Genomic DNA, 24913 nt, shown 5'->3' with positions numbered 1-24913 from the left:
AGTGTAACAGCTAATTAATATTCAAAAATCACTCCCATTCAGATTTACTCTACACACGCAGAGCAGAAACTGGTAAGACACTGCAACAAAGTTTTTTCACAAATGCATGCAAGGTACATTGGTCACCCAGATGGGATTTTTTTTTTTCAACAAAAGTAGAGTTACTGCTTAAGGAGGGCTGCATTAAGGCAGTCCATTTGTTTTAAAAGGGCTGCCGATACATCAAAACGTACAAAAAAAAAGTACTTGCAGTATTTTTTCCAACATAGACAACGTTGTTGTGTGTTACAGTGTACGGTTACGCAGGAGCTTTGTAGTGCCATTCCAAATGGATGGGCATTCAATGCACCAACATGCATAACACCATAATGCAGTAATGTGAATCTAGCCTTCAAGTGTTTTTAGTTTTGAATGAAGTGGGGAGGAGGGGGCATTACAATCTCTGTCAGGGCACTTCCTGTCCCAGTGACAATGTTGGAACCCCAGGTTTTAATAAATTTGTGCAATTTTCCCTCATTTCCTGTCTTGGTAATAATGCTGTCACCAAGGCAGGATGTGAGATGAGTCTTCCCAACAGAGCACAGATTCTAATCCTTCCCCAAAACCTTTGGTCAAAGTTGCACTTTAAAAGCACTTTCCAAACAAATGTGTTCTCCTGGCTAGGGAACTCCTAGAAGAACATGACCGTAATTTTTTGGTCCAACATTGCAGGCAACACAAAATTACAGCCCTTTTAGTAAAGGTATATTCATGCCACATATTGCATTCTCCCTGCAGCTATATGTACTTTTACACCGCAATTTAATTTTAAAAGCAGCTTTTTAATATAAACGAAAGGTTTTCTGATCCATTTAGTGCCAGTACTACTTGAGCTACATTCTGGCTGCACATTAATGTCCTGAAAGCATGCCAATGCATATACAGTGCAGTCCATTTAACATAATACACTTAAGAAAATTATTTTTTTTATATATCCAGTGTTGATCACCCTCAAGCATAAGATCAGTGAATACATGAAAAAATGTTTTTAGAAAAGTTTTTGGTGCAATTTAAAACAAAGACAAGTAAATTATAACACAAAAAAATAAAGCAACAAATGGAGATATGGTGGACTATAACTTTATTGAATGGCCTAGTGTGCATTTAAAAAAAAAATATTTGGGCCTATGATTAAGACCTTTTTCTCTTAAAAAAAAAAAAGGGTTAAAATGCAAGTGACCTAAAACAAAAACAACAGTTAGTGCTCTAAAGATTTTTCAGGAAAAAAAAAGTTTAGAAATTTACTAACTTTATATAATATTGACCAGCTTTAACAAACATAAAAAACTAGTTCCTTCATCAGCCAACAATAAATAGCTTGCTTTACAGGATTACATTTCAAGTATTTAAGTTTATTGACAGCAAAGTCTTGTGTTTAATATTTTGTGATCTACCAATCCCTTTTTGTTCCTGATATCCAAAATAGGTCCTGGTGCACAGTGACAATAGCGAATAATGATTAATAGAATGTGCAGAACTTGTGTGAAATGATTGCAAAGTAGTCCACTTTGCCAACAGAGAAACATACTATTGGCCAAAATGTAAAACAAAAAAAAAAAGTAATGCATATCGTCGATATTGTACACGATACCTACAGAACTGCTGGGAGCCATTTTATGCTTTGAAACAATACTGGTGCCCTTAATTTATAAGGAACTGATAGTGGCTAGCAGCTCAGTTCACAAAATGGCTCCATTAACTTACTATATGACAGTTACCCTTTATGTAAGTTCTTTTTTTTTTTAAATTGAAATATTTGACATGAAATGATATTGTAAAACACCGGTCACATTTTGTCACTGGTGTTGGTATTCAGTCTCTATAGTTGCAGTGCTAAATTCTTAAGAACTTACAAAAAGGATATTGGATTTATTGCATCATTGAACAGTAACAAAGGAAATACCTTGAAGTACCCAAGGATACCTCACACCTTTTTGGGCTAAATTTCCTAACATTAAATAAAAACCTTGGTCAGTCCAAAACATGATTTAAAACTATTTTTGCATTCTATCCTGCAGAAGTCCAATAAAGTCAGTGCATACAGTACCCCACCTGCCCCATTTATTTAATGTACAGTATTAGAATGACCAGTATCTACAATATTACAGCAACATCTGTAAATCACCACTTTCAGTTGGTGAAATAAATTCAGTTGCAATATGCTCTATATCTACAGATTTATACAAAGTTTAGTCTCCACTTCTCATCTAGGCACAATGATGATTTGTCAGTACGAGCTAAAAGAAATAAAAGAGAGGTGGCAGTTCAAAGGAAGTCATAGCCCCGAAGATGACCGTTGGATGCAAGGTTTTACAACATAAGCAAAGCTAATGATCAGCTTTTAAGACCAGTCATATGGTTGCGGATGTTGGGGTGTTCCTCATCGTAAGCTTGTCTGTTTTGGTAACTTAGCTCCCATTAGGATGCCTGGTGCCAATGTCGATGGTGCTTTCATCTGCATACTAGATCCTACCATTGTTGGGAAGCTCCGATTCCTACGAATTCCAGTGTTTAGCTGAATACCACTTATAGCACCTGTAACAGCAGGGTAATTTAAAGGCAGACCTTCTGGTATAAGGCCTCCAGGAACATATGCTTGCACTGGTCCCTGTGCGCCACATATAATAGGCCTGTGGCTGTCGCATACAGCAGATGCTTGTGATGGTCCTGAGACTTTGGCAATTCCAAATTTTTTCACTTTGTCCACCAAATTAAGGTTGGAGACAGAGACATCAGTTTGACATTCACTACTTCTTATATTCTTTTTCTCTCTCACTTCCTTCAGGATGGAACTGGCAGGCTTCGAAGCCAAGAAGTTATCGTAAGGTGGGCTGGTGCATTTAAAATCTACAGAAGGAGGAGAAGAGCTTGGTGTCTGCATAGGTGAGTTTGGAGGCGTGGAAGGTATAACAGACATTTTTGGAAGGGATTGGTTCATAAAAGTAACCTTTCCAGCCCTGTCCCAACTTTGAGGGTTGTACACAGCTGCTGAAATGCCTCGCTCTTTCAACAGCCTCACCAGTCCTAAAGATGTGCTCATTGTGGTTGTTGATTCTCTTAGGTTGGTAAAAGACTCGGCCAAGCTCAAACGTCGAGGTGTGCAGGGTGTGCTTGCTGGCGTTGGTTTTAGACTGCTGAAAATGCCAGAAGCTGGAGTGGGTGTTGGATTAAGGCTGCAGAGTACAATAAAAGATAAACTGTTACAGTACACTAAAAATAAAGTACATAAACTTGAGAAAAAGAAACAAAAATTAAAGTTTATAAAAACAAGTGATCAGAATCCACAAAGTATTACATATTGTTCTCTTGAAGTGACATGTGCAAGTGTGTACAGTATGTATAATTTTAACTAAAAATTACATTTCTAACTTGATTTTAATCCATCTAACCCAGCTAATTTTATGCAAAGACGTGAAATATGAGAGAAAATGTCGCTAAAGAACAAAAGCGTCCATTCTTCTTCAAAACTGATCAAGAGAGCAATCAGGACACGCATCATGTAGAAAAACCAAGTATACAAGGCTCTCGCTACAATTTTTTATAAGTAAATTTATACTTTAAAGGGTATCTAAACCTAAAAATGAAATTCTAATATATTGCAGCTTACCAGTCATTAAATTAGAGTATATTCCTATATTAGTTTTCTTCTTTCCAGGCCTTTTTCCTTCATATTCACCTGGTTATCCTGAAAATAACACACCTCCTGTCCCTGAGTCCCTTCATTGATTCCACTGTATCTGTGGAGGAAGCAATGGATGTTCCCCAGGGTGGACATCAAGCAAGTCTGCCTTTTGTTTGATTCCATTACAGGGGGGTTGATTGGATTAGTAGTTTACAGAAGTTTAGAAGAGAACATGGTTTCTTTTTCAGTTCAGCTCACAAAAATACAATGAAACTGCATTTATAGCAAGATCCATAGGTATTTTCTGCAGGTCCAGGAAAACATTGTTAACCTAAAAAAAGAAAACATCTAAAGACTAGTAAGCCGTAACATATTAAAGAATTATTCTTGGGTTTAGATATACTTTAACACAAATAGAAGTAACACTTTGTCTATATCTTTTACAATCAGATGTCATAAAAGGATAGCAGGCAATTAAAGATAATCATACCATGTTTGCATTGTTCTGTCACTAGCCACCTACAGACTAATTAGAAGGATTTAATGCTTACCAGCAGACCAATTTTCTCTTCATGTGGTCCTCTTCCTATGAGCACTCACTATTGTAAAACTATGCTGAAGAGGAACTCTGGATTCACTCAAAAGTGCAATATATATTTGCATGACCATGCTGTAAATATGCGTAAAACACACCACAGTAACATTTTTCCGTAGACCTGCTAAAGTCCTAAACATGCAAATGAGTTCTCCTGGGAATCACAAAAATTAGTTGCTGTGCATGCTTTCCAGCAGATCTTAGAAGAGGAACGGAGTAAACTATGGCATCCCCAGCATCTTTTTGCTTCTAGGTCTTCTCCTATTGGTTCCCCTAAGGCACTCACCTTCTGCTTCAAGGGTAGGTAAGAAGGGGCATAAATACATGATAGGCTTATTTTATGCCCTGCATGTCATCTTAAAAATATTTGAGAAGAGGATCTTGTGGTTTGTTGGTATATCTCTTGTTCTGTACTCATTCACTGTGAGAGAAGTGTTGCCAAGCATCACCATGTGCAGTGGTATATTTAAGATTTGTCAGTGGGGCAATTGGTGGCTTTCCTATGTTGCTATAAGTTGTATTCCTGCTGTCCATATATCCTGCAAACTTAGCAGAGGCTGTTCTTACAAAAAGTGTCCAACATCCTCAACCGAGACAAAAAAAAATGATTTTCTTTACAGTCTCTCCTTTTTTATCTCTTCTTGATTTAAGACTGCTGATCACCCCTGCAAACTATGTTCTGGTGTTCCTCTTAATCCAGCCATCTCCTTCATTTCACAAATGCTTTCACTTGTGCAATTTCTCCAACATATACTGTACCCAGGGGCGGACTGACCATTTGGAAACTCGGGCACTCCCCGAGGGCCGGGGTCAGTAGGGGGCCTCATGAGATGCCCCTGGTACCTTTTTCATAGGCTTTTTTAAGTTTGGGCAAAGACAGAGGGGCCCCATGATCCCCTATTGCCCGGGGGCCCCATGAGTTGTCAGTCCGCCCCGGACTGTACCTCTTCCTAACTGCCTACTCCAGTTTCCTCCCATACTCAAAAGAGATGATGGAAGGCTAGCTGGCTTCTGTCTAAATTGGCCCTAGTATATCTGCATGTAAGGGACTGATGAGTGTTCAAAATATGTAAAGTGCTACATAAATTTAAGAGCTGTTTAAATACCTGTAATAAATGACTGACAAAACTGAAAAAAAAAATGAAGCTTATACATGCAACAGAAAAAACGCTATGAAAACAGGCCGTTTCCATATGAATTTAAAACCAATCAGTTGTATACCCATGAAAATTACACATGTGAAGTATAATGTATTTATTTTATTCTAGTAAGTTAAAATGCTAAGACAAATTCCTTGAAGAATATGTTTCTTAAAAATACAAGCTGGTAGTAATTATGCAGTAGTTTAGTTTATGTGAATCAATCTAGCAAGTCAACATGCCACTGAACCTGTGAGAGGAAGCATTTGGATTCTTAGTTGTGTTAATCTCTAGGTTATCTGGAATCACACACACTAGCATCTCAAACTTTTGTGTTTCAACAGGCAACAGACTCCACTAATTAGTACTGCTCACCCCCTGTAATGCTCAGTCACAGAGTTTGCCCTATAGCTTCTCTTAGAAAAACCTGGTATAAACTGCTTTCTTCTTCTCCATCAAATGACCTGTAAAGAACCACTTCCAGTTAGGCAGCTGCTAAGTTATCTTTAACATACATTGGTGATCTAAATCCACATTCTATTTATTTGCAAGGATGAACAATATTCTATGCATTACTCCTATGTTGCAAACATTCATCCAGTATATTCAGGCTCAGTGTGTTTAGACTCTTCTATAGGGTTTAAATAACAAGAAAGTAAAAGTAAACATAAAGCCAAAACTTTTACTTTTTAAAGTTTGGATAGAGCAGAGAATGCATTAGGGCCTCTTTCACCTAATCATAATATACCACAGCTAGCAAATGTCAGAATATAATAGGAGCAGTGGGTGTACATCTACACTGTATAGTGTAGATCAGGGGTCTCCAAACTTTCTAAACAAAAAGGGACAGTTTGCAGTCTTTCAGACTTTAAGGGGGCCGAACTATGGCCAGTGGGAGTAAAAATTGCCCGGGCATCAGTGGAAGTAAACCATGTATCTTTGCTATTAGGGGGAGAAATAGTGCTCCATCGTTGGTGTCAGTGGAAGGAATAGTGCTCCATTGTGGGCATCAGTGAGAGAAATAGTGCCCCATTGTTGATTTCAGTGACAGGAATCATGCCCCATTGTTGGGGGAGGATTAGTGTCTCATATCAGTAGGAATAAGAGTGCCCCCAAGGTCCAAATAAAAGCATACAAAGGGCCACAGTCTGGAGACCACTGGTGTAGATGGAGAAATCTGTTAGATATTTTTCCTCCCAGCCAGCAGGCTGAATGAAGAGAAAGTAATAGTGTATGGCCAGCTTTGGACCCATGTCAGTCCTAGACAGTTGCCACCAGAACAGTGTGAAGCTACGCTCTCAGCCCCCCCTAATACTTACCAGAGCTGATCCAGCACTGTACATGAGAGAAGCAGCTCTCCTGGGTCTCCTTCTTCCCATTGGCTCTCAATTACAGCACCTAAGGAGGGAGCGAGGGGAGGAGCCGAGCACACAGAGTCAGCTGGAGAACAAACACGCACGAGGGCCCCCAGAACAAGTAGCTTGCTCTGGGGAACTCAGCAGGTGGGGGGGGGCAGGAGCCCCGGTGGGGGACCTGGGAAGAGGAGGATCAGGGCTGCTCTATTCAAAACCATTACACCGAGCAGGTATGTATACCATGTTTTTGGGGAGTTTTGTTTTTTAAAAATGAAACTTTAGTATCACTTTAGTTACTTTTGATTTTTTTGGTAATGTCCTGAGCTTTTGGTAAAAATATAAATCCCTTATATCAGCAATAAAAGCCTGATAGGGATCTGACTTTTTCACACTCTATCCAAAACTAAATAAAACACAGATTTGACTTTACATACACTTTAAGTCCTCTGCATTGCCTGTACCGAACATCGCTTTTCTCATGTCACAGGGATAAATGTTTCACAAAGGCTATATTAAACTGAGAGACCGTGTACAGAGGTGATAACTAACCTTGGAGTGACACGGGTGAGTTCATCAGAAGGATGCAGGATTCGACACGTGGTAAACGTGAATGTAGAGTTGGTCTGAGACAAGCATTTCCCAGGGTGGTGCACTAAATACAAGACAATAAGACACCTATTACTGACTTGTATAACAAATGACAAGTCAAATCTTGAAAAGAAGCATATACAGAAAGGTGTAACAATCAAAAAAAAATAATTTATGCTGTAAATACCAAATTATAATAATTATGAAATATGCATTCTTTGGACACAGCATGTTCAAAATCAGTTGCATAGGTGCTTTTCATCATGATACAATTTCAGTGCTGATTAATACACCAAAGATGGCCGTAGATGGATCGAAATTCAACTGGATCAGCAGGGACTAGCCAAATTTTGATCTATCTATGGGCAGGCTGGTTATACTGAAGTTGATCTATTGACTGACTTATATACAACCAGGCTGATTTTGTGAAATCACTGCCAGCAGCTATAGGGGAAACCTCCCACTGTCAGAATACAATAACTCAACGGGAGGATTCCTCCCATCAACACTGACTGTTGATGGGGAAATCTAGCAATTTTCTTTCCTTCACCCCATGCATAATCTATGGCCAGCCTAACAGTTGTGGACAGAACTTCTGTTACTGACAATAAAGCGTTTATTCGATAAACCAGAGCACACAGCACTGTATACCTAAGCGCTGTAACCCATAGCAATCAACAGAATTTAAATCAGATCAGCCTGACTATAGTCCTTTGCTGTTCTGAAAAATAAAAAGGGGTTAGCATACAATATCCCATGCATCAAAACCTAGATTGCTGGACAGTGGATATGGTGCTTTGATAGGCTCCAGTTATTTTACCAGTACAAAATTAAGAATATAGAAATATTTGATTGCTATAAATGACAAATCTTTTTCTCAAAGGTTTAGATTGGATCCTATGTTTATCATCTGTAACACGTATTGGACGCAACAATTATGTATTAGAACATTGAATGAATGTTTGATTTCTTCTCCTGATGGTAACAACTCCTGATGTAGTAAAAGGAAGTTAGGTGATACATTGCCATTAAACTTTTAGGTGGCTTAAAACAAATCCACTGTATACAAAGACAGAGTGGAAACCCATTTAAAGCCATTTTAACAGGTCATAATGCAGAAGCCAAAACAGAGCACAGAGGTTCTTTGGAAGCCCATCAAAGCAAGTTGCTATGCAGGTGGGTGTCCATTGATAAAATATATCTAGTGTGGGTTAGGGGAGAATTGAATATTATTTATTAGGTTCTGTCAACTATGGACTGGTGAAGACAAAGTGTGATTAGCAAGAAAAAGGAAAAACAGATTAGCAAAATTCTTTCCTGAGTAATAATGTAAAATATGACCGAAAACATTTTAATGGCAAATATACCATCATCCTACTATAGTGAAAACAAAGGTGCTATAGTAGATATTATATTTATTTCAGGAAAGAAGTATGCTACATAGCATGTCCGTAATCTCTTTATTTTGCAGACCATTGAAGACATTTGATCATTCAAAATATTGCTTCCAAATTTTTAATCAGCTACTGATTAGATATAAAGGCTGCTAAAATTAGAGTCAAGCAAAGGTTTTAGCATAGAAATAAGGTTCAAGGCTCCTTATAAAGTAGAGACTGGAAGGCGACAGTAAAGTAAGCAGGTAGCATATGTATTTTTCTTCAACAAACCTTTTCCAATGTTTTCAAGCTCTCTGAAGGGCACAACATCACATAACTGAAGCTGCAGGTTCAATAAGCATTTGTGGTTAGGCGCTTGTAGAAAACTACACATTTATGACTAGCCCATACCAAGATTAATTTACAAAAATAAAAAGAGTAACCCTGTAGCTAGAACATCCTTCATTTTTAGCCCTTCTGCTTGAATTAGTCTATGCCTGAGACAGAATGTTCCTTTTGTTTTTTTTCCCACTCTCCAGTCATCCAGTGATCATCCAGTGCCAAAGGCAAAAATGTCAGACTGTGCCCCCCTCCTCTGTGATGTGCATGCACAATCATCTTCTGAGATGGTGGCAGCTGGGAGTGGGATTCCAGCTGCCACCATGCTTGTCTCAGCATTGCTGTGCTGCTCAGGGTCCAACAATCGGATTTCACGTGGACTTGGAAGTGCACATTGTGGGCTGCTGCAAGTTTGCGGTCGGTCTCCTTACATCTATTGAGAATAGCGCAGGACCAGCCAGAGATTAAATTAAAGGCAGATCATGCATGCAGGTCTTGGACTGGGTACCTGAAGCCCTCCAGGAAGAACTGGAATGGGGGTCCACTTTACAGTGCAGTAGATTATTTTGAGTGGTTGCATAAAAATGGCTCCTCCCTTCACAAAAGTAAACATTCAATCAGTACAGAGAAGAATGAGAAGAGGAGAATGTGTGTTTGAAACCTTGTAATGTACTTTACTATACAGACATGTTTAAACATTTAAATAAAAAATATAACACTCTTTATTAAAAAAAAAAAAAAATTATATATATATATATATATATATATATATATATATATATATTCTGCAATGATGTGCAGCCAGATTCCAAAAGCTAGAGGAGTCACCCAAACAGATATTGGAGGGGTGGAGTCACCAGTCAGAGTCTGCATGCACGTGGCGAGGAGGGTGCAGCTCACCACATGGCATCCCTTCCCCTTCCTCACATGAAAATACAGATGTCCCTCCTGCACCCCCTTTCCTTTTTTCTCATCCCTTTGTGTTCTCAAAGGAGGAGGGGTTCTTTATCTTCCTTTTCTATTGTGCCTTCCTGTCCTAGTGACTCCTGCTCCCCTTAATTCCTGTCTAGGGACAACCAAGACACACAGCAAGGAGATATCTGACCAGTGGAGTCAAATAAAAACCTGACCTGAGGTTTACTTTTCCTCACTTCCTAATCAAAACTGGAAACAAAAATCAAGTTGAGTTCAAAACATAGTATAAAGTACTGAGCTCAGAGTGCAAACAAATGCCCAGAAAATACTTCCCTAATATTAAGATATGATCACCTATGCAGTTTTCCATGCACAGACAGAGCCTGGTACTGGATATTTTGCATTGTCATGTGTTTTGATACATTTTTCAGCAAAGGCAAAAGAATGCAAGAGCAAAAAAAGTTTTTTCTTTTTTTTTTTTTCAAAACAATCTCTTTATACTGTGTTTGCATGTTGGTGTGTTGGGAAAAAAATCCTACATGCTGCATTTTGGGTTCTTGGATCTTAATTTTTCCATTAAATTTTTCCACAAAACAACTAAAAAGTGTTATAGTGTGATTGAGTCTCAAATACGAGACTTAAAGGATCATTCACATCATAATTCATTTTAAAACATGCATTGTGTAGGTGTGCATTATCAGTATTCATTTAAATGGCAAAATTCAAAGCTATTTGTTTAAGCTATAAAATGATGCAAATGGGAGCAAAGATGGAGAAAATAAGGCAGCAAGAAAAAAAAAAAAAAAAAGACTCTGTGCTATTACTCCAAGTTGTGTTGATGGGATATAAAATCGTCAGTAAAGTCAACACTTTTGGGAAAGACCTTGACATATGTTTGAAATCAAAGTTTTAAAGCAAAATTCTAGTCAAACATCTGAATAAAAATGGGAAACAAATGTAGAGCTTTAGTGGGATGATACCATGAGGCCACAACTACTTTGGGGTCACCTCAACACCTGCCAATTGGGCTGTGCTGCGCAGTTAGGTTGGCATTATAATGTCACAAGGCCCTGACCACAAAGCGGGTACCTCCACCTTCCAGCTTGATGTTGGTATAGAGAGGATTATGGAAAGTTCAAAAACAATGAAAATTACAATAGTAGTATACAAAAATATAGATTTTAAAATGAATACATTAGGAGACTAAGAAAATTCTACATATATATTTGGCTGGTTTCCTGCTTCATCAGGCAAAATAAGCAGAATCAATTCACTCTGCCCAAGCAAGTTTACATAATTATTATAGAATCTCGCCTTATGTAGCTCAGTTGGCTACTGGGGTGTTATAATTGTTGCAATTGCATTGATACCTGGACAGCAAGGACATAACTGGAATGTTTGGAAAATGTATGCATTTGTGCTTATAAGGTCCCTTTCACATGGGGTGGATTTCATTCTGATCAGCAGGCGAGCAACTTGCAAATCCCCTGTTGATCGCAGGAGAGCAGGCAAATGACACATCCATGCACGCTCAGTTTCTGCAGAGCAGACATGGACAGAGCCTGCTCTGCTCTATAGGCAGCTGGGAGTAAATGGGCTCCGCTTTCCAACTACCCTCCAATCTCCTCTGCCTAAACAGAAGATGACAGGTCCACTTCCTTTTTTTAGTGGACACCATATGACCTAGAGGTAGGTGGGTGTAAATTAACACAAATCCATTTACACCAGCCTGTCCATAGGGTGATTGAACCTTAAGATTAGGTCCATCTGAAAAACTGACAGGCTGACCTAATTGGAACGGCCGTGTGAAAGAGGCCTTAGGCTTTCATCTGCCTAGCTGTTGTGAATTAAAGCGGAGTTCCACCCATTTTTAAAAGTGGCTTTCATCTACATGCCCACCTGCAGTATATTCCTAAATGGATATAAATATATATATTTTTTTATGTCTGAATACTTTATTTTTATCTGTGTATGCAGCACTTCCAGTCTGGCTGCCTAGGCGATGTCGTCATAAGGTGATTCCCATGAACACCTGGGATATCGGCGTCATCTATCCCAGGAGTCCAAGCGAATTGACTGAAAATGAAAGATCGCACTGTTTCCCAGACCGCATCCGACTTCCGGGTCTTCTGATTGACAGGTTGCCATAACGACAGGGCGGGAACTTCCGCCGATGCCACCATTGCTATGGCAACCTTCAATCAACAAACTGCACCGCGCAGTGTCATTACTGCATGGTGCGAGATCGGGAAATGCATGCTGGGTAGCCAGCTGTACGGAATCCCGGAGTGAACAGGAGAGGGCTTCAGATGCCCACATCTACCATGGCCCCTGCCTGCTGACAAGATTGTGTGATCGATTACAGATGTAAGAATGACAGGTATGAATACAGTTACAACAATAGCCAATTATTTCAGTAAAAGTAATAAAAAAGTAGTAAAAAAGTAGTAAAAGTAATGTGGAGACTGGAGCTCCGCTTTAAAATAAATGTGTTTTGTAAATATCTTAAAAATTAACATACGTATCAGAAGTATATTACACTGATAATATGCAACACAAGGAGTATAAGCAGTATAAACAAAAATTCAAACATGATTTAAGTATACCAAAATCCCTTTAATAGGAGCATCAAGCTTTGTCCCATAAATTTTCATGGAATTTATTTCAACAAAATCTGTACAAAAATAGTTTCCATTAGTGCAAAAAGATCATTTAGCAGTGCAAAACTATCCATGGTGAACCCGGTCCTATTTACACAAATTTACAATTTGTTTCTATAAAATTCAAAGGAAAAAAGTGGCAGGACTTTGCTATATATAGCATGATGAGTGTTGTAAATAAAATATCCACATTAAAAATGTTAACCCTGTACAATGAAGTACAGCAATTCTTAACTATATACAAAAATGCAGAGTATATTACACAATTGACACATTGAAAATGTTACAATGTGTTATCCCTGATAATGCAGAAGGCAGCATCTTCAATTTTAAGATGCTCAAAGTGTCAGAGTCTAAAGAGAACCAGCCATGGCTGGGCTTGCTCAAGAATCCGGATGTTCCTTCAGAGAACTATGCAGTATGACTTAGGAATATTTATATTAGCCCATTATTTTGCTTTATTCTATGGAGTCTACCACGGCCTAAAGTTGGCCATAGATGATGCGATTTTCTTTCAACCCGTGGTTGAGAAAAATTGCTCTATTTCCCCATTAATAGCTGCTGCTGAACTATTGTGTTCTCCCGGCGAGGAGGTTCCACAGCAGGGAATAGTCAAATACTTTAGGTGACGACCTCTGACCTCCAGCTCAAGATAAAGTCTGACGGGTGCTGGGTGCTACCTTAACAACTGCATGATCCCAAGCGCTGGCTGTTGAGAGGGACAGCAAATGTCATATTTTGGGTGACTCAAAACTTTGAAAAGCTGAAAAGAGACCCATTAGAGCTGAAATTCCTTTTAATGGTGCAAGATCTTGACTAATCATCCTAATCCTTCCATCAAAATGCAATCACTGACCTGGACACCAACGCATAAGCTTGTTATAGGTCACCAAATCGGTAAGCTGTAAAGCAAAAACATGGATACCCAAACTAGTATTGCTAGTCTAACAGATGTTCTTGAAGTGACAAGCATAGCAGCCAAAGGGAGACCAATAAAAATCACACAGTAAGTCTGCACAATCATAAGAAAATTAAACACTAAGGGGCATATTTAAAATGCAGTGAATCTGACATTCAGAAAACATTCTCTGCAGGTGAATGTTCCAGGTGCATGTATTTAAGATGACAAATGAATGATTCTTTCTCAAAGAATGTTTGACAAAAGTCACATTATCACATAGATATCACATTATCGCAAAGTCACACATGACATAGACCCCTTAGTATTCAAATTCTTTCATAAGTCTAGTAACAACTGGTACTCTAACTCATAATCTTCCACCCCACCTTTATAGCAAATTTGATATTGCAAGAAAGAGCTTGTGTGGGTTTTGGTAAGGCTCCATTCACACTTATGCGACTTTGGGGTCTCCACTATGTTTCCCAATGGGTACAATTCATATCTGTGCGACTTCAATTCGCAGCAACTACATAGTACTACTTTGGTCCGACTTTCATGCGACGAGGGCCATAGACGTCATATAAACCCTCCGAAGTCGCATGAAAGTCACAGCTGAATGTTGTAGATGCGACTTTGTACAGCAGAAACAATTATCCTTGGTGAAAATTGCACCAAAGTTGCACTCATCCAAAGTCGTGCCGTATTAAAGTCGCCCTATTAAAGGTGTACTGGAAAGTCGCAATGACAATCGCACAATTTTGAAGTCGCACAAGTGTGTATGGAGCCTAAATGATGGGATTTGTGGTTGTATTACGAATGAAGTGCCAAAGTTGCATAGCCCTGGTGCAGTTTTAATAACCCTGCAAAGAAGCCTATGTCTTTCAGGGGGATTCATTATGTTATTTCCTGTTTAATCTGATACAGAAGTATGCTTTGATAACTTATAATGGTTCTCATTGCCCACCCATTTGCACTATAACTGTAAGGTTATCAAAATCAGCTATAAAATATCTCCATACCCCAGTTACAGCATAGCCGGACCAGTCTATACAAACCTCTTGGGAAAGAACAAAGTTTGAACATTTCTCACTGGATAAAGTTGAGGACATGATATTCTGTCATGCAATACCACATTTCTTATAAAAAGGTGGACATATACATTAACAAGTCATTACAAAAGTGACCAAACTCTTATAAATATGAAATGCTGTGCACAATTACTATAAGTAAAACAGGAACAAGGTCATTATTCCTGTTAAGAAAACACTGCATAGCTGAATCACATACTTAAAATAGGTACTTGTCTGCAAAAAAAAAAGTACATTCTCATATTTGCATTAAATATAATAGCCCTTCTGCCAATTCTGAACAAAGACAAATAAAAACTGCTCACAAGCCTCCATGAGATGGCAGTATAACCATACTTGTGGAGTATCGGACATTCACCATGTTAACCAGCACAGCTTTCCTACCAGCTGTATATATGCCTATGTCTCTTTGCCTACAATGAACAGTTACCCCCCGAACAGGGGCGGACTGACCATTTAAGCCCTCGGGCACTGTCCGAGGGCCCAGGGTCAGTAGGGGGCCCCATGAGATGCCCCTGGTACCTTTCATTGGCTTTTTCATAGGTTTTTTTGAGTGTGGGCCAGGACACAGGGGCCCCATGATCCCCTATTGCCCGGGGGCCCCATGACTTGTCAGTCCGCCCCTGCCCCCAATCACATCAAACCCTACTTTGAAATCGTGTGACTTACAGTGAGGTCGCACAATTTCAAAGTCCGATAACATGCTGATTTCAGGTGCGATTTGCAAGACATCTGATACAGATGACTATGCAAATCGCACCAAAAGTAGTGCATGTACTAATTTATAAATCAGTGCGGCTCCGACCAAGTCGGAACTGCACCAATATGACCGCTCTAATAGCGGACAATAGGCTGCGATTTGCAAGTGGAATGGCATGCAAATCGCATGCCAATTCGCATCCAGTGTGACTGGGGTCTTATCATGGATTCTTATCCAGTATAAAGTTGCTCAGGCTTATATTCCAAAATCAACCACCTAATCTACTGTTGCTGCTCTAAAACTTTGTATCATGTTAAAGGGCAACTGAAATGATATAGATATGGAAGCTACCACTTCTGATTCAGGGCAATTTGATATTGTAGCCAGCGTCGGAATGAACACACACATGAAGCAGGTGAAGCCTGACATTTTGTTCTGCATATTTGTTCCATGTCAATGGCTCATTAAGCGGTGAAGTCAAATATAAGGATGACAGCCATCAATACTGGCGCAGTGGCAGCTTCCATATTTCTATTCTCACAAATTCCATTTAAACAGATAGACTATATGGGATATTTTCAATTAGATCAAAAGCTGTTTAGGGCTCAGTTCACACTAGTGCGATCTTGCTTTTGATGCAATTTTAAGTGCAACTTTAGATGTGGTTAGCATATTCTATGGAGCCAATTCGCACTGAAATGGCAGCAAAGTAGCACACGAACCTTTTCCAAAATCACACCACACAGTTGCATTGATGTGAATGGCACCATTGAAATAACGTGATTTCCTTTGTGATGTGATTCTGTGCAACTCAAGTCACATCAGAAATCGCATTAGTGTGAACCAGCACCAGGGAGTAAGTTGCTAGATTTTAGAGGCTTTCTAGTAAAGCCTGCCACAGAATCAGGAAACAGTAAGATGCGCACATATGAACATTCCGGTCATACCTGGCATGTATCTATAGGTGAGAACAGTTGATACCCCTAGCTCCTGAGGAACTGCAAAAACAATTGCTGCCCTACTAAAAATAATGGTGAAGAGCTATTTCAGCAATGGACGGTTGGCTCCTATGTAATGTGCAGGATTTCCATTGGATTGTGCATGGCTGTAACGAAGGTTATGGATTAACTAAGTGCTGTTATATCCATTCAATAAAAAGCTAATTGGTTTGTGTAATATGGAAGGAACTGTCAGGCCCTGCAATGGTTTAACACAGGGAAAACAGCAGCAAATATACCAAATTCCCTAACTTGTCCTATAACTTTCTCCATGGAGATCTGTAGGCTATGATGGTCTAAAGCTACCCACAAACAAATATCTCATGACTATTAGCACCTTAACAGATTGAGATTTCTGTTACCAATTGCCTCACTTAAACATGATTATTTAAATCAAAGCAGTTGCAAATATAGTTACATTTCTTGTCAATTCATAATTAGATCTCACATATAGCCATGGACTGATGACAGGGTATGGCAACTGTCAACAAAATGCTAATCTCATGCTCCTAAGCAATTAATAAAATTTGTGGCCTTGCCCTAATAAATCTGCACCTACAATTTGAAGAAAGTCCTATACATCCCAAACATAGTAAAATACCTGTGTTAGAAGCCACAGTTGGAAGCCATCATCTGACTCTGGGCTGCATACAAATTCTAAGGCAGTGATATCACTTGACATTGAAGAGTGCTTCATTGTCCAAGAAGTACCATGCAGCCCAGAGATCAAAAACAGACATCCACCTGAGGCAGACTCTCTTTAAGAGCCAGTTCACACTACAAAAGCACATTCCGGATACATTCTGGATATGTTTTTGCTTACAGTTCACATCACGCGCAGTTCCGGTGCAGTTTCAATGCAGTTTGCTATGTTTCAGTATGGTTCTGTGCAGAAAAAAATGCAGAATGTTCTACTTTTTTTTTCTGCACTGGAAACTGACTGGAACTGACTGCATTAGTGTGAACTAAGGCCATTGGAATACATGGAAATTACTGTTCATGTATTTTTGATTCAGAAAAAAAGTGCACTGAACTGCATCTACTGTGAACTAGCCCTAAATGAATCCAGGACTGAGAAAGTTGTAAAGGCTGTAATTGCTGAGCTCTTTATGACTGACTATGTAAGATTGCTGTCTGCCATGCTGAATCCACTTCTTTAGTATTTTCTGAGACACTAACCTGGAACATACATCTGCAGATCAGGAATTCTGACTCCACTGTGATCTTCCAGTTTCTTAATACTTGTTCCAGGTCAGTGACTCAAAGTATTGACATCAGAGAGCAGCTAGTATTTTAAGAAGATGATCAGTAATGGTAACCTTACTTCTAGAAGTTTCCTCTAATTTGATGGTTAAACTACACAAGTGATATTAGCCTCTTGCTACAAAGCAATGTAAGCAGTTATATGGTCATTTATGATTTAGCACTTAGAGACCCCCCCACCAAAAAAATTGATTGAGTACCACTGGGATGAATTACATGTTGATTTCCTAAACCCTATGGGAATTCTGCTAGAAAGAATTACCTACCATAGTTTCTATCATTCTGTTGGTAGGCCTTAACTTCTGACTTTATAATGCGCTTAAGGCTTGTTACCTTAATAAAAGAATGCTAAAAACCTTCTGTGCTGCATGTGTCCCCCCAGCGCACCCTTAAACATACCTAACCCGATTTTGTTCCAGCGATGTGTATGAGAGCAGTGGCTCTCCTGGCTCTCTCCCTCCTCACTGGACAGATTGATAGCAGCGCGATCAATTGGCTCCCACTGCTGTCAATCAAATTCTCTGACAAGGAAGCAGGGGCCAGGGCCGAACTGCACTGCCTATGTCAATGGACACAGACAAGGCAGCTCATGAGCAAGCCCATAAGAGTGCCCCATAGGAAATGGCTTCCTATGGGGGGCACTTGCTGAATAGGAGGAGCCAGGAGCACTGGTGGGGGAACTCAGAAGAAGAGGATTGGGGCTGTTCTGTGCAAAACTATTACACAGAGCAGGTAAGCATAACATGTTTGTTATCTTAAAAGAAAGAAAAAAAGAAAGCTTTAATGTTACTTTAACAACACAGTGCAGATTTCATTGTAAACTTTGTGAACAGCACCCTGACGTTTCTGAAGAAAGCAAATATTAAAATGTGCATAATTTTCATTTAAAAGACTACTCAGTCAACAAACATTTTTGAAATACAAGGCACCCGATTTGTGAAAATATGTTCAATTTTCATTTGCAAGCCTCATTCTTTTAGCAGCCTTTATACACGAAACCATGTGGTTCTAGCAAAATGTAAATAAATACAACTAGTGGGATATGCTAAAATTAGAAAATAATGGTATAATACTAAGGAGATCACTTTTTGAATGCAGTGAAACTCTTGCGGATGTGTTGTGGTGTAGAGGTGAAAATGGCCCAATGTGCAATATCCTGTAAAGATGTCCATTTTACAGGACGTAAGGAGGATCCCTCACCAGACCCCTCATCATCGTCTGTCGCGGGCTCTTGCAAGTCCTCGGGGGCAGCATGAGAATGATTCGGAAAATTCTTGCTGTCAGACACAGTCACTTGTGCTTGAGACCTCTCACCTGAGGTCTCTGAATGATGGACGGGACTCGAGGTAGTTAATCTCTTGTAAGGAATGTCACCTGTCTCATCTTCTTCATAGTCTGTGAAGCAGTACACTTCCTCCCGGTCCAGATCTAAGTTTCGGAAGCCTTTGGTAACAACACCAGGCCTAGGATCCAGAATGCCTCCAAGATGTGGTTGTGCCAACTGCTGCCAATGATGTAATGTTGCTGATCCTGAAAAGACAGGAAAACTGGTGTTCAGTTACAACTAAACTTCATAGCAATATACCTTACAACATTAAAAAACAATGATCTAATCGTATGGTTTGCCCCAATTATAACAAGGCTCACTAAAGTTCCTCAGTATCTGAGCAACTTTATGACTATGGTTATCAAGCTCCACTCAGCAATGAGTCCAGCAAAAGGGTGGGATCAAAATATCAAAATACAGACATTAAAGTAAATAGTTGTAATATAATTGTATATAATGGTTTTAATAAATAGCTTATAATCAGTTGGGTTATATTCTAAACCAACCATTTTTCAATTTTAGGGTCCCTTCAGAGGTTCCTAGGAGTTCCTTGAGTAGTGGCTAATTGACCACCCATTTAATGGTGCCTGCAAAGTCCTAGGACCAAAGCCATTTGGCAGAGGTGGCTGCATGACACCAATGATCTGTCAGTAAGGGTGGTGTTCTGACCACTACTGTAAGGGGGGGGGGCATTCTTCCCACTGGCCACCAATGTAAGGGGCATTTTCTCATGGATACCCAATGAATTGATATTAGCAGGGGTTCTCTCAGACATGAAAACTATATCCTTCGGGGGGGGGGGGGGGGGGTGGGTAAATGTGTTGAGAAAGGCTGCTTTAAATGGATACATATGAAAATGGGTTTTCCAACAATCCACCATGATAGGTAAAGTGTATGTGCAGCTGAAAATTTTTCTTTTTAGTTTTACATAGAATAGGGAGAGTTTTTAGCTAGAGTAGGGAGATAATAAAATCCCCGTCTGTGTACTATTTTCTGCTGTGTCTTGTTATGTAGATTTCCCTTTATTTCCTGTCCAACAGATGCAACAGGCAATGACAAAAAACCAAAGTAAAGGGAATTCCTTTCTTATATAGTGTCAACTGAACAGGTGTTCTTATTGGAAGATTTCCCCAAATCTTCCGATCCGAGTGATATACTTAACATTTTGGATTTCTAATTTCATTCTGTTTGAGAGATATGGTCACTAGGAAACAGAGGGGAGCAAATCTACCGTTCAAAGAGACAGACAGTAATAAAAACCTGAATGGGGAAAGAACAAAGAGAGGGCGCACAGGCCTAGTGCATTACCATAAAAAATGTTTAATAAAAAATAAAGTAGGTGTTGTACTCACAAACGACAATATAGTCAAGGCACATCATAAAAGAACAGCTGGGTCAACACCGTGCTGAGTAACAGTCCGCAATAGGGAGTTTAGACATCCAAAAGCCTGACGCGTTTCGAGGACTTGCCTCTTCCTCAGGGCCTCTTGGCTCTGAGGAAGAGGCAAGTCCTCAAAACGCGTCAGCCTTTTGGATGTCTATACTCCCTATTACGGACTGTTACTCAGCGCGGTGTTGATCCAGCTGTTCTTTATGATGTGCCTTGACTATATTGTCGTTTGTGAGTACAACACCTACTTTATTTTTTATTAAACATTTTTTATGGTAATGCACTAGGCCTGTGCGCCCTCTCTTTGTTCTTTCCCCATTCAGTATATTTGGATTCCCCCGGTCCATTTGAGGGCAGCAAGGTGTGCATGTTCCAGGACATTCTTAATGTGGTTGTAGCCTGCATCGAGTCCATCCCCAAGCGCAGGAGCATTTGTGTTTGCTAGTAATAAAAACCTAACTGGAGTTCTAATCCTTTCCTTATCTATACTAGGGATGCACGAATACCCTTTTATTATTGGCGGGTACAAGTACTGATACTTTCGGTCAAGTACTCACGGATATAGAGTACCGATACTTTACGTTGTACAAATTGCACTGCAAAGAATAACATGCGATTTGAACAGGAATGCGGTGTGATTCCTGTCCAAACCGCCTGCGGTTTCCCCAGTGCTCCTGTGTGAACCCAGGCTCATCACAGCTTGAGTTCACATAGGAGTGTTGTGAAGAAACCTCCCTGCACCAATCCCATGCTGTCACACAAGGAAAAGCTGCGTCACAGGTTTGGGGATTTAAAATCCCTGTGGCTCTCTCTCTCTCCTTACAGGGATCACAGTATAAGCTAGACCGCTTCAGACTTGTCAGCACAGTGACGGTGCTGACCAATCAGAAGCCATCTAGTTCGTACTGTTATCCATGCAAGGAGAGCAAAGAAAGTCGACCTGTAAAGTGGCTTTTCCTTGTGTGGGAGCACAGGATTGGTAAACTGAGGTTTCCTGCATCACTCCTGTGTGAGCACATAGGAGCAGTGGGGAAAATGCATGCGATTTGGACAGGGATCGTACAGCATTCCTATTCAAATCGCATGCTATTCTTTGTGGAGTGATTTGTGTCCATACATTTTATATGGATGCGAATCACACCGCAAAGTATCGGTTTCAGGTATCGGGAGAATTTTCACGAGTACAAGCACATGTGAAAATACTCGGTGCATCCCTACTCTATACAAAGCAAAAAAAGTTTTGACTATACAGAGGATTGATTTACTAAAACATGGAAAGTGCAAAATCTGGTGCAGCTCTTCATAGAAACCAGCTTCCAGGTTTAATTGTCAGAGCATATTTAAACAAGTGGAAGTTAGAAGCTGATTGGCTACCATGCACAGCTACATCAGATTTTGCATGCTCCAGTTTTAGTAAATCGACCCTATAAACTGTAAGAAATAATTTACAAATAATTAATAAAAAGTGCCTAAAATGTTTATATCAAACTCAACTACTTTGAATCTTTGTTTAGATATAAATGGCAACATCCCACACATCTAATATATACAGTAAAGCTTAGGGCTTGTTCACACTGAAAAGTTTGCATGGACAAGAAAATAATAGTAAAAAATAATAATTTTGACTGTGATGACATGAATTTGACCATACACGTCTAACTGAAAGAAACCCTTAGGCTCCATGCACACTGGGCGTTTTGACAACGCTGGTAACGTTAGCTATGTAAAGTCACATTAAAAACGTACATTTTTCAGCGGTTTTTATCATTTTTGCATTAGTGTTTAGTGGCATTTTTTCCTTTGCTCAAAAAAAGTCCAAACCCACCAGTTTGTCACATTTTACCGTGTTTTTGAGCGTTAGAGCGTTTTAACAGCTAAAAAACTCCTCCAGAAACCCACTAGTTCTGGATTTTTTTCCAGGCAAAAAACGCCCCTGCCAAAAAATTCTGATTACAGTCTATGTGTGCATGGAGACATAGGATAACATGCTGGGGAGTTTACTGGCTGTAGAAAAAAAGCCAAAAACAGCAGCATTTTTTTTACATAGACTGTAATCAACGGTTTTTGGCAGGGGCGTTTTTTGGCTGGAAAAAAACCCAGGACTAATGGGTTTCTAAATGTTTTTTTTAGCTGTAAAAACGCTCTAACGCTGAAAAACACAGCAAAATGCGGTAGATCGTAAAACCAGCATTTTTGGAATTTTTTGGGTAAAAAAAACCCCTAAATGCTAAAAAATGCAAACACAAAAAAACACGTCAAAACGCAGCTAAACGCTAATACAAAAGCGCTGAAAAACTCGTGTTTTTAACATGACTTGACACAGCTAACGTTACCAGCGTTATTAAAACGTACAGTGTGCAAGAGTACTTAAAGCGAAAGTAAACTCAGCTGCCAGTGCTCAGGGCTTTTTTTCCATAATGTTCAAGTTAAAACTAAATATTTCCACATTATGGCAGATCTAGGAAGTGCTTTTCCAGTGATGTGATGACCACGATCTCCCTTGTCGCTTAGTCACTGCTGATGACATGATGACATACAGTAACTTCCACATATGCAGGTAAGAGTTGCTTTATCCCAGCATCAAGACATGCCAAGAATGTACACTGAGCTGAGCATGCAACCCTTAGTGTACAGTGTATCGATACACCTGAATTAGAACCCGTGATCCAGAGTTCTGTTACAGGCATTCACTTGTTTCCTGTCATTTAAATAAACACACGTGGCAAGCATGAGTGAGTTTCTGTGTTTGAAAATGTTTCTAACAATATTTCTAATCAAAATGTTGGCAGTCAGAAATAAAGTAACAGAATTTCCTGACAAGACAGATGTGAGTGGAATATAGTAATGTAAATGATTTACAGCATAAATACTGAAATATTGACAGCAAATAAAGTGAAAGTAAACCAAAAAATGAACATAAAGGAATTCGCATATAAAGAATATTTAACTGGTTTTATAAATATGTGTCCAATATGTGGGTTATATTCCGTCATCATCTCATAACATTTTATGAAAGTCTAAAATTAAAGCAGACTATTAATGATAAAAAAAAAAAAAAAAAAAAAAAATCACTTGAATTTATCAATAGGGCACAAATATGCATTAAAGCAAATCTATGCTCAAAATGTAAGATCATATATTCATTTCCATATTGTATTTCAGTTAATTCTAGCCTACTCCTATTAATCTGAACAATCTTTGACATTTGTAAACTTACTTTGCGATGTTCCCACACATTTACTTCTTTGCCGTACGCTGTACTCATGTTTACAAAGTGACCGCCATATGCACAAAGTACAGCAGCGTACAGCCATTCATGTCAGTGGCAGTCTGTATGCTGCACCCAGGCTAGCTGGGCAGAAGAAATACACCAGCAATTATGTTGAATAGGCTCAGCCGCCCGTGTGCAAGAGCCTTAATGCATTATTTTCCCATGTGACACATCAGAAGGCTGTCCCCACACACAATTATTATGTATTTCGAGTAAACCTATTTTGAGTTATTATTTCACAGTTTGCTGAAATGAAAAATGAACAAAGCATATCATCACGTAGTTTGTACTTGCCTCAGTCCATAGCACTTATTTGATTCACACTGAATGATCGACAGAATGATCATATGATTATATGTCAAATTAATCTGTATGTGGCAAACCTTTACAGCAATCACACTGAGCAACTGGTAAGATAAGAAACTAGCAACAAAAAAAGTGGTTGATTTACTAAAGGCAGCTTCCTTTGAACACATGTGTGATGGATATAGTAAAAGATTTTTGCTAAAATATGTCTGACTGATTGGACACAGATTGATCTTATTCTACTCCTCTACTTCTTCAGTAAACTAAAAACAATGGAAGATGGTTTCATAAAACTGGAGCACTCAAAATCTGGTGCAGCTGTGCATAGTAACCAATCAGCTTCTAACTTAAGCTTGTTCAATTAAGCTTTGACAATGAACCCTGGAAGCCGATTGGTGTCTATGCAGAACTGCATCAGGTTTTGCACTCTCCAGTTTTAGTAAATCTCCCGCAGTTAGTTCATTGCTTTCAATTAGTCTGTTGACTACCAGGCTTGGATTCAAAAAAGGAACAATAACCACAACGACTGTGCAGCACTACATATGTATTGCGCAAATACTATATGCCTGTATTATTACAACTTTACACAGAAACAAGGGGTTTTTAGAACATCATCACATATTGATGAGATCACTTACATCAAGCTAATTATTTTTTAGGTAACAATAGTTGAAAAGATTTTACATTTCCTTTCAAAGTTACACAAGTTCCTTTCACTGGGAGGCTGAAATCTCTGCATTGTTAAACAATTGTATGAAGAATCTTTATAGGACTTTCAAACACTGCTACTCACATCTGGCCCTGGGTGTTTTCCTTGGTGTCTGCATACCGTATTTGCCGGCGTATAAGACGACTTTTCAACCCCTGAAAATCTTCTGAAAAGTCGGGGGTCGTCTTATACGCCGGTATACGGCGAGCCGGTGTGTCAGGGCGGCACTTTTTTCAGGGGCGGTGTCCTCCAACGGACACTAAGTACAGGGGTGGGCAGAGGGGCTGCTGTACCTTACCTGGCTCCGGTCCTGGTCCCACGATGATCCGGTC

At 39.4% G+C, this 24913-nt stretch overlaps 1 protein-coding gene across 12 annotated transcripts in view; it reads right to left on the bottom strand.

Moving 5' to 3' along the window:
- Nucleotides 1-1103: 1103 nt before the first annotated feature.
- Nucleotides 1104-24913, bottom strand: part of TRAK1 (trafficking kinesin protein 1) — a 163288-nt gene continuing 139478 nt past the window's right edge. For 4 of the 12 annotated variants that reach the window (XM_089672510.1, XM_089672505.1, XM_089672509.1 and 1 more), the window contains 3 exons: nucleotides 18779-19108; nucleotides 7300-7402; nucleotides 1104-3212 (listed from right to left, as the gene is read on the bottom strand). In XM_089672510.1, coding sequence (XP_089528636.1) covers nucleotides 2420-3212; nucleotides 7300-7402; nucleotides 18779-19108 — 1226 coding nt within the window. In that variant the 3' untranslated portion in view covers nucleotides 1104-2419. Of the gene's footprint in view, nucleotides 3213-5770; nucleotides 5860-7299; nucleotides 7403-18663; nucleotides 19109-24913 lie in introns of all 12 variants that reach the window. The other 8 variants (XM_089672506.1, XM_089672514.1, XM_089672507.1 and 5 more) reach the window with 6 other exon arrangements.

The sequence above is a fragment of the Staurois parvus genome, unplaced genomic scaffold, assembly GCF_062004578.1.
Source record: "Staurois parvus isolate SC_StPar_1 unplaced genomic scaffold, SC_StPar_1.0 ptg000130l, whole genome shotgun sequence".
NCBI lineage: Eukaryota > Metazoa > Chordata > Amphibia > Anura > Ranidae > Staurois > Staurois parvus.
Note: the sequence above shows the minus strand (reverse complement) of the source record. Positions and strands in the feature narration are given on the sequence as shown.